Source organism: Phoca vitulina, unplaced genomic scaffold (assembly GCF_004348235.1).
Source record: "Phoca vitulina isolate PV1807 unplaced genomic scaffold, GSC_HSeal_1.0 scaffold2, whole genome shotgun sequence".
Classification (NCBI taxonomy): Eukaryota; Metazoa; Chordata; class Mammalia; order Carnivora; family Phocidae; genus Phoca; species Phoca vitulina.
The window spans coordinates 3,358,381-3,371,287 of record NW_022589705.1 but is presented as its reverse complement, the minus strand read 5'-3'; the positions used below and the strand labels follow the sequence as shown (position 1 = coordinate 3,371,287).

The 12,907-nt window shown below is 39.3% G+C and overlaps 1 protein-coding gene and 2 non-coding genes across 3 annotated transcripts in view; all 3 read right to left on the bottom strand.

Annotated features, from left to right (window-relative positions):
* SPAG17 (sperm associated antigen 17) overlaps window positions 1-12,907 on the bottom strand; it is a 226,243-nt gene that overhangs the window by 37,151 nt on the left and 176,185 nt on the right. Inside the window, exons 30-31 of the mRNA XM_032419281.1 lie at window positions 8,781-8,925; window positions 7,022-7,176 (exon numbers count right to left, since the gene is read on the bottom strand). Of these exons, the coding sequence (XP_032275172.1) occupies window positions 7,022-7,176; window positions 8,781-8,925 (300 nt within the window). The remainder of the gene's footprint in view (window positions 1-7,021; window positions 7,177-8,780; window positions 8,926-12,907) is intronic.
* On the bottom strand, window positions 2,654-2,723 carry LOC116627113. Its single transcript, XR_004298429.1, has one exon. It is a non-coding gene; the product is annotated as a small nucleolar RNA U2-30 (small nucleolar RNA).
* Window positions 2,892-2,971, bottom strand: LOC116627117. Its single transcript, XR_004298430.1, has one exon. It is a non-coding gene; the product is annotated as a small nucleolar RNA U2-19 (small nucleolar RNA).

Sequence of the window (12,907 nt, the reverse complement as noted above, 5' to 3'; positions counted from 1 at the left end):
AACAGTGCAAAGTGTTCCTTTTTCTCCACATCCCCATCAACACTTGTTGCTTCTTGTATTGTTGATTTTAGCCATTCTGACAAGTGTGAGGTGATCTCTCACTGTTGTTTTGATTTGTATTTCCCTGATGATGAGTGATGTTGAACATCTTTTCATGTCTGTATGTCTTCTTTGGAAAAATGTCTGTTCACGTCTTCTGCCCATTTTTTAATTGGATTATTTATTTTGTGTGTGTGTTGAGTTGTGTAAGTTGTTTATATTTTTTGGATACTAACCCTTTATCAGATACATCATTTGCAAATATCTTCTCCCATTCAGTAGGTTTTCCTTTAGTTTTTGTTGATTGTTTCCTTCACTGTGCAGAAGGAATTTTAACGTTGTCACAACAGTTTATTTTTGCTTTTGTTTCCCTTGCTCCAGAAAACATATCTAAAAAAAATATAGCTACAGCCAGTGTAGAGAAATTACTACCTGTGCCCTCTTCTAGAACTTTTATGGTTTCAGGTCTCACATTTAGGTCTTTAATCCATTTTAAGTTTATTTTTGTGTATAGTATAAGAAAGTGGTTGAGTTTCATTCTTTTGCATGTAGCTGTCCAGATTTCCCAACACCATTTGTTGAAGAGAAGTATTTTATTCCTTTTGATGCTACTTTAAACAGAATTGTTTTCTTAATTTCAATTTTGGATTGCTCTTTGTTAATGTAGAAAAATACAATTGACTTTTGTATATTGATCTTATATCTTGCAAACTTGCTGAACTTTTTTATTAGTTCTAATTGTGTGTGTGTGTGTGTGTACATTGTGTTCTTGGTAGATTGCCTTCCTTAGGATTTTCTAAATACACTTTTATATCATCTGTAAAAAGAGAGATGTTTTTACTTTTTCCTTTCCAATCTGCTTGCACATTATTTATTCTTATTGTCTGATTGCCCTGGTTAGAGCCTTCAGTACAATGTTGAGTTGGAAGGATGAGAGCAAACATTCATGTCCTGTGCCTGATCTTAGGGGGAAAGCTTTTAGTCTTTTACCAATAAGAATGCTGTTTGTTAGCTGTGGGTTTTTTGTTTTGTTTTGTTTTGTAGATGCCCTTTATGAGGTTGAAGAAGTTTCCTTCTATTCCTAGTGCATTGAGTTTTGTTTTGTTTTTTTTTTTTAATCATGAAAGGGTATTGAATTCTGTCAAATGCTTTTTCTGAGTCTTATGTAGATAATCATGTGGTTTCTGTCCTTTATTTTTTAATATGGTATATTATATTGATTGATTTTTGCATCTTGAACCAACCTTAAATTTTTGGGATAAATCCCACTTGGTGACAATGTATAATCCTTTTTACATGTTGCTGGATTCAGTTGGCTAGCATTTTCTTGAAGATTTTTATCTATCTTCATAAGATATATTGGTCTGGAGTTTTCTTGTGATAACTTTGTCTGGTTTAGGTAACAGGGTAATACTGACCAGATAGAATTAGTTGGGAAGTGTTCCCTTCTCTTCTGTATATTGGAAGAGTTTGTGAAAATTCTTCAGTATTAATTCTTCTGTAAATGTTTGGTAGAATTTACCAGTAATTCTTCCATAAATGTTTGGTAGAATTTACCAGTGAGGCCATCTGGGCCTGGGCTTTTCTGTGTGCTAAGTTTTAAAATTACCAGTTCAATCTCTTTACTTCTTATAGGTCTATTCTGATTTTTTAGTTCTTCTTAACTCAGATTTAGAAGTTTGTACCTTTCCAGAAATTTATCTATTTCATCTATGGTATCTAATCTATTGATATTCATAGTATTTCCTTATAATTCTTCTCATTTCTGGAAGGTTGGAAAAAATGTTTTATCTTTCATTCTTAATTCTAGTAATTTGGGTCTCTCCCCGCCTTTTCTCCCTTTCTTTCTCTCTCTCCCTAAAGGTTTTTCAATTTTGTTGATCTTTTCAAAGAAACAACTTCTGGTTTTGTTGACTCTCTCTATTGTTTTCTCTTCTGTCTTTTATTTATTTCTATTATAATCTATTATTTACTTCTATATGTTTGCTTTGATTTTAGTTTGCCTTCTTTTTTCTAGTTTCTTAGGTGGAAAGTTAGGTTATTGATTTGAGATCTTTTATAATATACATATTTAGGCAATATAAAACTAGAAATTTTCCTTTGTGCATTGCTTTTGCAGCATTCCATAGGTTTTGGTATATTAAGGTTTTATTTTCAGTCATCTCAAAGCAATTTTCTTGTGATTTCTTCTCCGTGTTAATTTTCACATATTTGTGGATTTCCCAAACTTCTTTCTGTTACTGACTTTTAATTTAATTCCATGGTGGTGGTAGAAAATATTTTGTATGATTTTGATCCTTTTAAATCTACTGAGACTTGTTTTGTGGTATAACACATAGTCTTTCCTAGAGAATGTTCCATGTGCACTTGAGAATAATGTGTTTTATTGTTGATGAGTGGAGTGTTCTATAGATGTCTAGTAGGTCTTGTTGGGTTATTCTGCTGTTTAAGTCTTTTATTTTTCTTTTATTATTCACTTTTATTGTTTATTATTTTATCCATTACTGAAAATGGGCTACTAAAGTCTCCCAAATATTATTGTTGAATTGTCTATTTCTCGTTTTAACTAAGCCAGTTTTTACTATTTAAAACTAGACTTCTTTTTCTTTAATTCTGAACTCAGATCAAGTGTAGAAGCCTTTATAGTTGTAAAGGTCAGTAGTAAAACCTTTTCATCATTGCTCAGAACTCATTAGTCTCACACACACACACACATCTCCCCTTCTCCTTCCCCCAATCTCATTCATCAAGTCCTCAGTTATACACAGTCACCTTTACACACACACATACACACACACACACACACACACAGCTCCAGACACAAGCCCTTATTATTTTAAATTACGTTTGCTTCTCAGAACTACAGAGATCATGCATCAGGTAGACTGCAAGGTCTTCTGATGCTCAGATTTGGCTAATTTCATCACTGATCCACTTCAGTAAGAGCAGATCTCAGAGAAAAAACTTGACATTTTAAATTGTATAATGTACAACTCTGGAAATACTTAGGTGTTTTGGACCTGTTGTTAGGTGCCTAATATGTTTATAGTTATGTTTTCTTGATGGAGTGATCCTTTTATCATTATAACATAACCTCTTTGTCTCTGATAATATTTTGTTGTAAGATCTATTTTGTCTGAATTAGTATAGCCACTCTAGTTCCCTTTCAATTACTTATTGCAGGTCTATCTATTTTCATCCTTTTCCCTTCAAACTATTTGTGTCTTTGACCATATAAGTGTATCTCTTGTCAACAGCGTATATGTGGATCATGTTTTTTAATCCATTCTTCCAATATCTGCTTTTTTATTGGATTATTTAATCCATTTATACTTAATGTAATTACTGAAGTCAGATTTATATCTTCCAATTTTTTATTTGTTTTCTATATGTTTTATGCTTCTTTTCCCCCTGTATTCATCCATTACTGCCTTTAAATAGACATTTTTAGTGTGCGTTTTAGTTCCCTTGTTTCTTTTACTATATATTTTTCCACTATTTTCTTAGAGTTTCTTGAAGATCACAAATAATGTCTTAATTTATAACCATCAAGATTAAAATAATACTAACTTAATTTCAATATTATACAAAATCTTTGCTCCTATATAGCTCTATTCCTTCCCTCCTACTTTGTGTTAGTATTGTAAAAAAAATTACATTTTTATACATTATAAGCACATATTCCTTGGAATCTAGAAAGCCACATTCATGTGCAGGACTGAATGCATGCCTGGAAAAGAGCTCAGAAATCCCTAATCTTTCACTCTTGCTGATCAAGAGGATCTGCATAAGCAGGGAGTGAAGCCTAACTAGAGTTATGAACTTCCAGCTGGAGTACTGAAAAAAATACCCCAGTATGCAAACAGAGCCCTCAGAAGAGGATGATTCCAAGGAATGTGTCAGAGCTTTTCAAAGCCTTATATGGGCTTCTGTTCCCCAGCTGTTCCTTTTAATTTTTGTGTTCACCCTCTTGTTTGTTATTGCCACTTCAGGCAGCTGTAATGTTAAATAATTACCCCCATTTGGGGAAAAGTCTGTGGTGAGTGAGCTCAGAGTCAGATCAAATAAAGATAACCCTTGCAAATGGGGTTTCCAGGGAACAGCCAAACAGGTCAACAATGACAATATTTGTGATGAAACTTTTGGAGAGCTCTAAATCTATTCTTCCTCTTTCAGTGTTTGCTGGCATGCTGGTTTTCATTGCTATCATGAATGTGAGGGTGTTGATTTTCAAGGGTACCATGAAGCTGGGGGCGGGGAGGGGAATATGGCAAGTGAAATCACCATGAATCTTGCTGTACTTCCCAGGATCAAGTCTTTCTCTTTCTTTGCTTTTCTGATTGTTGTACTCCTTTGGTTAATTTCCAGAGTTCTGAAAAAGTTGATTTTGACAATATTTTCAGTTTTCTAGTTGTTTTTGTGTAGTAATGTATTTTCGGAGGTCCTTACTCTACTATTCTGGAAGTGTCTCATACTGACTACCCACCATTGCCCAGGCCCAGAGAACCCCATTGGACCTTGGCTAATTCTGAGACTTTTCTGTGGTTTCAGGCACATTTTAGAGTAGGCACTGGTGGCTGGTTAAATTTGCAACTTTCCTGGCCTCCAAAAGTCCTCATCAAAATGGACCCAAACTGTCAGATTTGACTCCATGATTTACTGAAAGCTGCTCTGGACAGAAAAGGGATGTCCTGTAACATCCACTGTTAAGACACATACCATAGACCAGGTGAAGCAACAATATAGAAATGACAAAAGTAAACCTAATAAACAGGATGTGCATTTCTTTCTAGGAAGTTAACCTGGAGAAACATCTATGCTGAAGCCTACAGGCTCAACATGGCAAATATAGTGATGACCCACATTTTTTGCTAGAGATTGTTTTTGATTAACCCGATAGCCAGTTAGCAAATAGAATTCTCATGATTTTACATTCTCATATTTTACATATACTGCTCAAAGTTTACTATAAAATTTGCCTCTTCCAACTGATTTCACATACCGAGTAGAGGATATAACCACATTCCATTATTATAAGGTGTTTGTTTATGGTATTGCTAACAAAGACAAGGACTCTTGAAGTCCTTCTCCAAAGTATTCTTGTAAATGCTTATTACATTTCTGTATCTTCCCCAAAGGAACCACTTAGGCTGGATCATACTGGCATAGAAGAATAGTCTGACTACTCTCTTTCAGAAGCCTGTTCCAGCAGATACACACACACACATACACACACTTTCCCCAGAAAGACAATAGGCCTTCTGGTCTAGGGAAACTGGTTTCAGTTCCTAGAATGAGGGACAGAGGAAGGTTTCCCATGGGGGCTAATAGACCCATATTTATCATCTTGTCTTCCTGAAACCCTCTAGCTGGGTGGATGGTCCCACCCCTACTTGTGACACATTATAGTCATAGAGGATAGCAACTGTTATACCTGCCTCCTATTTGATGTCTTGGTTAATCTTTTTAGTGCTGCTAAGGTACAATGGTGGATAATACCAAGCTCTACCTCCTTTTTTTTTAAATTACATTGCTTAAAATCCAGCCTCGCTCATCATACTGCCCATTGTTCTCATGCTGGTGAGTGATGAAGTGATGACCAACCAATAGGGGGATGGGCAGAGGGTATTTTTGAATGCCATCTTTCAGTGATATACAACTACAGAACTATAAGAGGTGTTGGTAAATTTATTTGGAGGGTTTTTTTTTGTTTTTTTGTTTTTTTTTTTCCAGTTGGGAACTAAGGTCTGTGTGTTTCTCAACCAAGAGTGGCCAACCTTCCAATCCATTCTTGCACTGTGTTTTGGGTGATTGGGCAAACCTGGAAGGAACAAGTGGCTACACAATAGTGGCAGACATCGAATGTGTCTTAGTTGGATCTCTTTTCTGTTTATGTCTCTTTCTCCAGTGGCAACTGTCATTGGTTCTAAAATTCCTTTGCCCTCATAGTTGTAACCATTTGAGTTTGGGACTATGATAAAAACAAGACAAAAAGTGGCCTCATCACACAATCTTAGGGGATTCTCATGACATCCGGTAGCACACGTGGTACTGGAATATGGATGCTGCCAATCTGCTGGAAAAAATGGACATTCTGAGTATTGTAGAAGAAAAATTGCACCGCTTAGCCAACTGCCACACTTCACAATTGTGTCTCATTTTCAGCACCTGCCTTGCTCCATAACAGTCTACACTGGAAGAAGAGGGAGTAGGATAACATTATTTGGAGAGATGGGAGGGATAAACTGGCTTTAGCAGCTTTCACAATAACAAATGTTTGTCACTGAGGTCTTTGTCAGTCATCTTCTGGTTTTGTGCTCTCAGTATCCTGTGACATTGTATGTGACATTTTGGCACTTGTGTCTCTTCTCCGGCAAGTGGAAAGATGAGGGCAAATCCTTCCAAGGCTAAAGGGACTAAAGGCTGACACGAGGTGGTTGTGATTAATAGGGAAATGTAGGAAGGGACAGGAGTTGCTAACAGTGCTCCCTCCTGAGCCTTCAAGAACAAAGCTTTGCAAGCTGCTCTCCTAGGACCACACAGATCATATGCTCCCTCCCATCCTGTGGGGACTCTTGGTGAAGTGGCAATGGACTAGAGATGGGAAGGACGGGAGAGTGTGAATAAGGACAGAGGTGGCAGGAGGTGAAGCTGGTCGGGTAGGCACAGGACAGATCACATGAGTGCTTCTAACAGTGCCTGCCACCTACCACATAAAAGATCCCCAACAAATACATTCTGATTTAAAACCTTGATCCCAAAATACCAAAGCATTGTAAGACAAGCAGGACAGTGTTTTTCTGTAATGGACTGTAAAAAGAAGATGAGTAAGTAAAAAGAGATTGAGAAGTGTGTTCTAAGAACACGAGACAAAAGGAACAACAGCTGTACATGGCAGGAATATTCACGGCCCCAGAGGAGTGGGTTTTCTTAGTTGAATGGACACTTCTCTTTGGCACTCCTCATTTTCCCCTACACCCACCTGGTATGTTCCCTGTGGCTTTGCAATAATAGACGTCCCATCCCCAAAGGTGGCACAGCAGCTACTGTCCTCGCAGTTGGTGATGATAGTGGCATAGTGTGAGTTTTCTATCCGCATGCACTTCACCTGCCTGGTGACAGTTTGAGGACTTTCAGCTGCAAGCAAATGCAAAGTAAGCAGATCTGACAGGACGCACACATTGGGAAACACGCCTGCCTGCTGAGTTTGCTCCTGTCTCCTGGCCACCTGGCCTAGAAGTTGAGACCAAGTGCTGAGAACTCACTCCACGGGGCTGGTGTGTGGCCTACTCACTGTCAATGCAGAGTAATTCTTTCAGAATAATTCTTCCTACTTAATTTAGTGTGCTGTTTTGTTCTCACTACTGTTTTTATTTTGAGAAATTGAAAACACCCAGAAGAGCATAACAAATAATTTAACTATTCATATACTCACCAATCAAAATTTACACTTGTTAATAGTTTGCCATATCTGTTTCAACATTCTTAATATGTATATAAGAGAAAAATTACAGGTAAGTTGAAGTTCACTTTTCTCCTTATCTCCAGGTTGATTCCCTTCTCTTGAAGTCTACTTTTATCTTTTCTATAAATATATGAATCAAAATAATGTATCATCTTTTGTGGGCTTTAAATATGCATACATTACATATTACTGTATGTATCATTCTACACCTACTTTTTTCTACTTGACATCGCTTTGAGACCTTTAGCCATCTTGATATATAGGTGTGTGGGTATTTGTGTGTGTGTGTGTACTTCATTCCTTTTAACTACTGTATAGTATTCTTTTGTAAAAATATACTGCATTTTATGTTTCTATTCTGCTGTTGATGGACATCTATTTCCCAGCATTTTGATATCATGCTTGGTGTTGCAAGTAGCACCCTGAACCTGTTTCCTTGTACAAATGGGTAAGAGTGTTGTTAAGAGTGTCTTTCTACATATACCCAGAAGTGGAGTCAGTGCATCATAGGATATGCACATTTTAAGCTTATATTTTTAAATCGCCCTCTCCAGTGGCTCTTTTAATTCTCCCTCTAACCAGTGGGATATGAAGGTTGGTCTTTTCCCACTTGCTTGCCAGTTTTTTTGCACTTAATTTGGCAAGGAAGCATTTAATGCATTAAACAAATAAAATCTGGAATTAAAGAAAAGGGAGTCAGGGAATAATTTGCCTTTAAAAATCTTGTTTAAATTTAGGTTAGGAAAGGCGTTATGCTTTTAGAGTCTCTGCCCGGGGTCTGTTAACTAGCATCTGCAGCTTGTTCTTCTCTCACACCGTCTCTCTGATAATGAGAGGCATGTTCCGAATTGAAGGAGGACCTTACTGAGGTCACCTATATGCAAATCAGGTTCCATAAGTATCAACAGAAACAGGTCTGAGAGCCAATGTCCCAGGCAATGAAGTCATGATCATTAACTTTTAGTTGCCACCAATCCAGACTATATTTTAGCAGTGAAAATGGAAAAAAGTACTATTACTACCCATCTATATAGTAATAGATAGCCAACTAGATAGCCAACTGGAGCTTTTATCACTCCCACATCTGTTGAAGATAAAAAAAAAGTAACAAAAGGGCCACAGAGGCCCTGCTCTAGACTGCACGTGTATTCTTTGGTTGAGAGAGTTCTTCAAAAAATTATTTTTCTTATGTGTGGGTTAAAAAAAAGCAGTGACGTTTCTACTCATCTTATTCTAAAGACACAAATATTGTCACATGCTTGAAAAATAAACTTACTTATTTTGTGATCATCTGGAGGAGTAATATGATCTTCATAAACTTGATAAAAGGTTGTGATTCTGGTCCCATCAGCATGATCCACTATCCGAGTACCATCTTTTCTTTCCACAATGACCACTCTGTCTTCTCGAGTTGTCATGACCTGAACATACAAAGGCAGAGCACGATCATTTGGTCAGGTGGTTCATCCCAAGTGCGTTTATTTTTATACCTCATTGAATACCATCAAAATCCTGGTTATCCGTTTATAAGCTAAAGTTTGATCTCCTCTACTTGGTCAAAGCTTTGCAACAATCCTGGAAGGCAGGCAGTGCTATCCCCATTTTGTAGATGAGGGAATGTAGGTTTCGAGAAGTTAAGAAATTTGCTCAAGTTCACTCAGCAAGCCCCAGGGCTGGTGTTCAACTAAGGCTGTTTGACTTGGAAATTGATGCTCCTCCCGTCATTGTGTATTTGTGAGAAACAAAGTTAACATCAGGACTGGCCTGGCCCCGGTCTGTCTGGGAAAATGATCCCAGGTCCTGCCTCCTTGAAAATTACAGGTGTAAGGTGAGCATGGCCGGCGGAGGCTGCATTGCCTGCCATGCCATCTCAGTCTAATGTCATCAGAACAGAACATGAAAATTGGTGGGGAACAGAGGCTGTGGCTTCTCTGTGTTTCAAGCCGATCCACACACTCACAGGCTCTTGTCTGTGGCTGCCGGTCGTGCCCCATGTGGGCTGGAGGGGTAAAGGAAGTTGTGCCTGTGGCTTGTTGCTGGGCCTCCCAGTTGGACGAGGGCGCCCCACTGATCACGCTGCATTTGCTGCCTTGTGTCCTTCCCTAAAGCGGAGCAAATGCAGGTGCAGATTAAAGCCTGGATGTTTGTTAGTTTGATTGTCAATTTTAACCTGTAATGTCTTCTATTCCGGTGGAGAGAGTTACTGTGGAAGATGGATGGAAGGTCTGAGAAGGAAAATAGCTGTTATCATCCAAGGCAGGAAGCCGAAGGGTGGTAACCTGGTCAGCCCCGTATGTCCCAGGTCTGTTCCGATGTGGAGTGCCGGCCATATGCTGTGAGCTGTGACAGGTGCTGGGGGTACGATATGGGACGAGACTAAAGTTTAAGTCCCTATCCTCCAGGAGTTACAGACCATAAGAAAGACGGTCATTAAGGAAGACCCCAAAGGAGCCCTTGGAGGGATCACCTGGTCAGTGTCTATAGTGAGACTTCTGATGTGGTTTGGCTTCCCCTCAGAGGAAGCAAGGCCAGAGCTTGGTTTGGGGGTGTTGGTGCAGGGGAGCAGCACGGGGGACTCAAAGGACCCCAGGAAGCAGTGAGGAGAAGGGTGGGAGATGAGGCCAGAAGGTGAAGGACCAAATGAGAGAGAGCTTTAAACTGTGATTAAGGACTTCAGCCTTTCTCCCAAGGAGAGCCAAAGCAGGACTAAAGAGTAGCAGTCACAGAAAAAAAATTCACTTAGTCCTGACAAGTGCTTCACTCTGAAAGAACGATCAGGCCCTTACATACAGTAGCTCAATGGTTGACCAGTGAAGCTCTACACCCCCAGTTGTGTGTGTGTGTGTGTGTGTGTGTGTGTGTGTGTGTGTGTATGTGTAGATGTGGCAGATACGGAGATGCACGGCGTGTGTCTCTCTTCAAGAGAGGACTTGCTCCCCAACTGTGGGGTGGGGGGCTATCAGCAAACAGCTTCCGGCTCTCAGCTCTTTCCGTGTCTGCCCCAGGTGCAGAGAGATGCTCTGCCTGACTCACAGCTTTCCAGAGTAACTGTGTCCAGTGACTGAGTGAGGCAGGGACATACCAGTCTGCTTCCTGCTACCAGACTCGGGACGCTGAGGCAGAGCATACTGGCTCCTGAGCCCCTGCCAGTTGGCTGAAGCTTTGTCTGGTCTGTGCCTCAGCTCTGCTTCTCCCTCTGCCCATTTATGCTTCCTTCCCTCCTTCCTTGCACGGATGGTGTCCAACTGGCAATAACAGTATTGCAAATTATGTAATACATATTTCAGTCATTGAGTATTTTCTAACTTGTACTGTCCTAAGTGTAAGGGACACAGTATTCCACTGAAGAGTCCAAATGGATGTGACAGCAGGTTTGTTAGCTGTGTTTTGATTCAAATATCTGTGGCTATTGGAAGCAGGTGATAATTGCCTTCTTATCTCTTTATGGTAGGCAGAAATCACTATATATGAGAGAAATGCATGCTGTCATTATTTTAGGTTCTTATCATTGGAACTCTCAGCCAATGTGTTAAATGAGAAATACTGCTGAAGAACATAGTGGTTGAAGTCAGAATGGCTAAAATTAACAAGTCAGGGAATGACAGATGTTGGCAAGGATGTGGAGAAAAGGGAACCCTCCTACACTGTTGGTGGGAATGCAAGGTGGTGCAGCCAACCTGGAAAACAGTATGGAGGTTCCTCAAAAAGTTGGAAATAGAGCTACCCTACGACCCAGCAATTGCACTACTGGGTATTTGCCCCAAAGATACAAATGTAGTGATCCGAAGGGGCACCTGACCCCAATGTTTGTAGCACCAATGTCCACAATAGCCAAACTATGGAAAGAGCCAAGATGTCCATCGACAGATGAATGGATAAAGAAGATGTGGTATATATATATATATATATATACAATGGAATATTATGCAGCCATCAAAAAATGAAATCTTGCCATTTGCAACACCGTGGATGGAACTAGAAGGTATTATGCTAAGTGAAATAAGTCAATCAGAGAAAGACAAGTATCATATGATCTCACTGATATGAAGAATTTGAGAAACAAGACAGAGTATCATAAGGGAAGAGAGGAAAAATTAAACAAGACGAAACCAGAGAGGGAGACAAATCATAAGACTCTGAATCTCAGGAAACAAACTGAGGGTTGCTGGAGGGGAGGGGGTGGGAGGGATGGGGTGGCTGGGTGATGGACATTGGGGAGGGTATGTGCTATGGTGGGCACTGTGAATTGTGTAAGACTGATGAATCACAGACCTGTACCCCTGAAACAAGTAATACATTATATGTTAATAAAAAAATTAAAAAAAAAAGAATATAGTGGTTGAGAGCATGAGCTCTGGAGTAAAGCTGCCTGAGTTCAAATCCTAACTTCACAGATGGCTGGGCAACTTAGGCAAGTGGCTTAACTTCTCTGTGCTCTAGTTTCCTCATCTGCAAAATGAAGGCAACACTAGTATCTTCTTCAGGGATGTAATGTGGATTAAGCGAGATAATGTTGGCAAAGTGATTAACATTCAGTCAGTCATCAAGTCAGCAAGGGTTAATACTAGCTCTTTAGCCAGCAGAGATATTTACTATTATTTAGAATTATTCGAACATTTCAAAACACCACATAACACTGACACTTTCTGGTCACCATATGGTGGGAAAATTATTATCCTCAGTGGTGGGAAGAATACAGTAGCAAGAATATTTACTGAACACCTGATAGTGTTGGATCTGGCATCAATCTTATCAATTGTCTCAGGTATGACTATTATCTCCATTTTGTAAATAAGAAAAAGTGGATTAGAAGCTTGTCCAAAGTCACACAACCAGTAGGAGTGTGGCTGGGGTTCAAAACCAGGTCTGTGTCACCACGAGGGCAGTGCCCACACATCTAATTTAGTGATACTTCATGTCAGGTGTCATGAAAAAAACATCCATTTTCAATTTTGTTTCGTACAACCGTGTGATTTCTTGGCCCTTATTTCCCTGGTGGCTAAGCACACGGGATCTGGAATGCAACCTTGGGGTTCACATTCTGACTCTACTACTTGCTGTGTGCTTTTGGGAAAATTATTTAACCTTTCTGTTTTTGCCTCATCTGTAAAATGGAAACAACACAAGTCTGTTGTGAGAATAAAAGGAGAAGAGGGCTTGGCAAATAGCAAGCGATCAGTCAATATTATTATTAGTGTTGTTTTTATTTATCTGTTAGGTGTCTGATGTTCAACGAATGCTTGAATCCAGGCTCTTGGACATTGGTTCATGCTTCCATAATGGTGATAGGTAATAATTAGGGAAATAGAGAGTTACTAAGAAATATTAATCGCATTTGCATATTATGCTAAATAATGTACATCAGGGGCTGAATGAAAGGGAGTTATTTGAAGTGACCAGAAA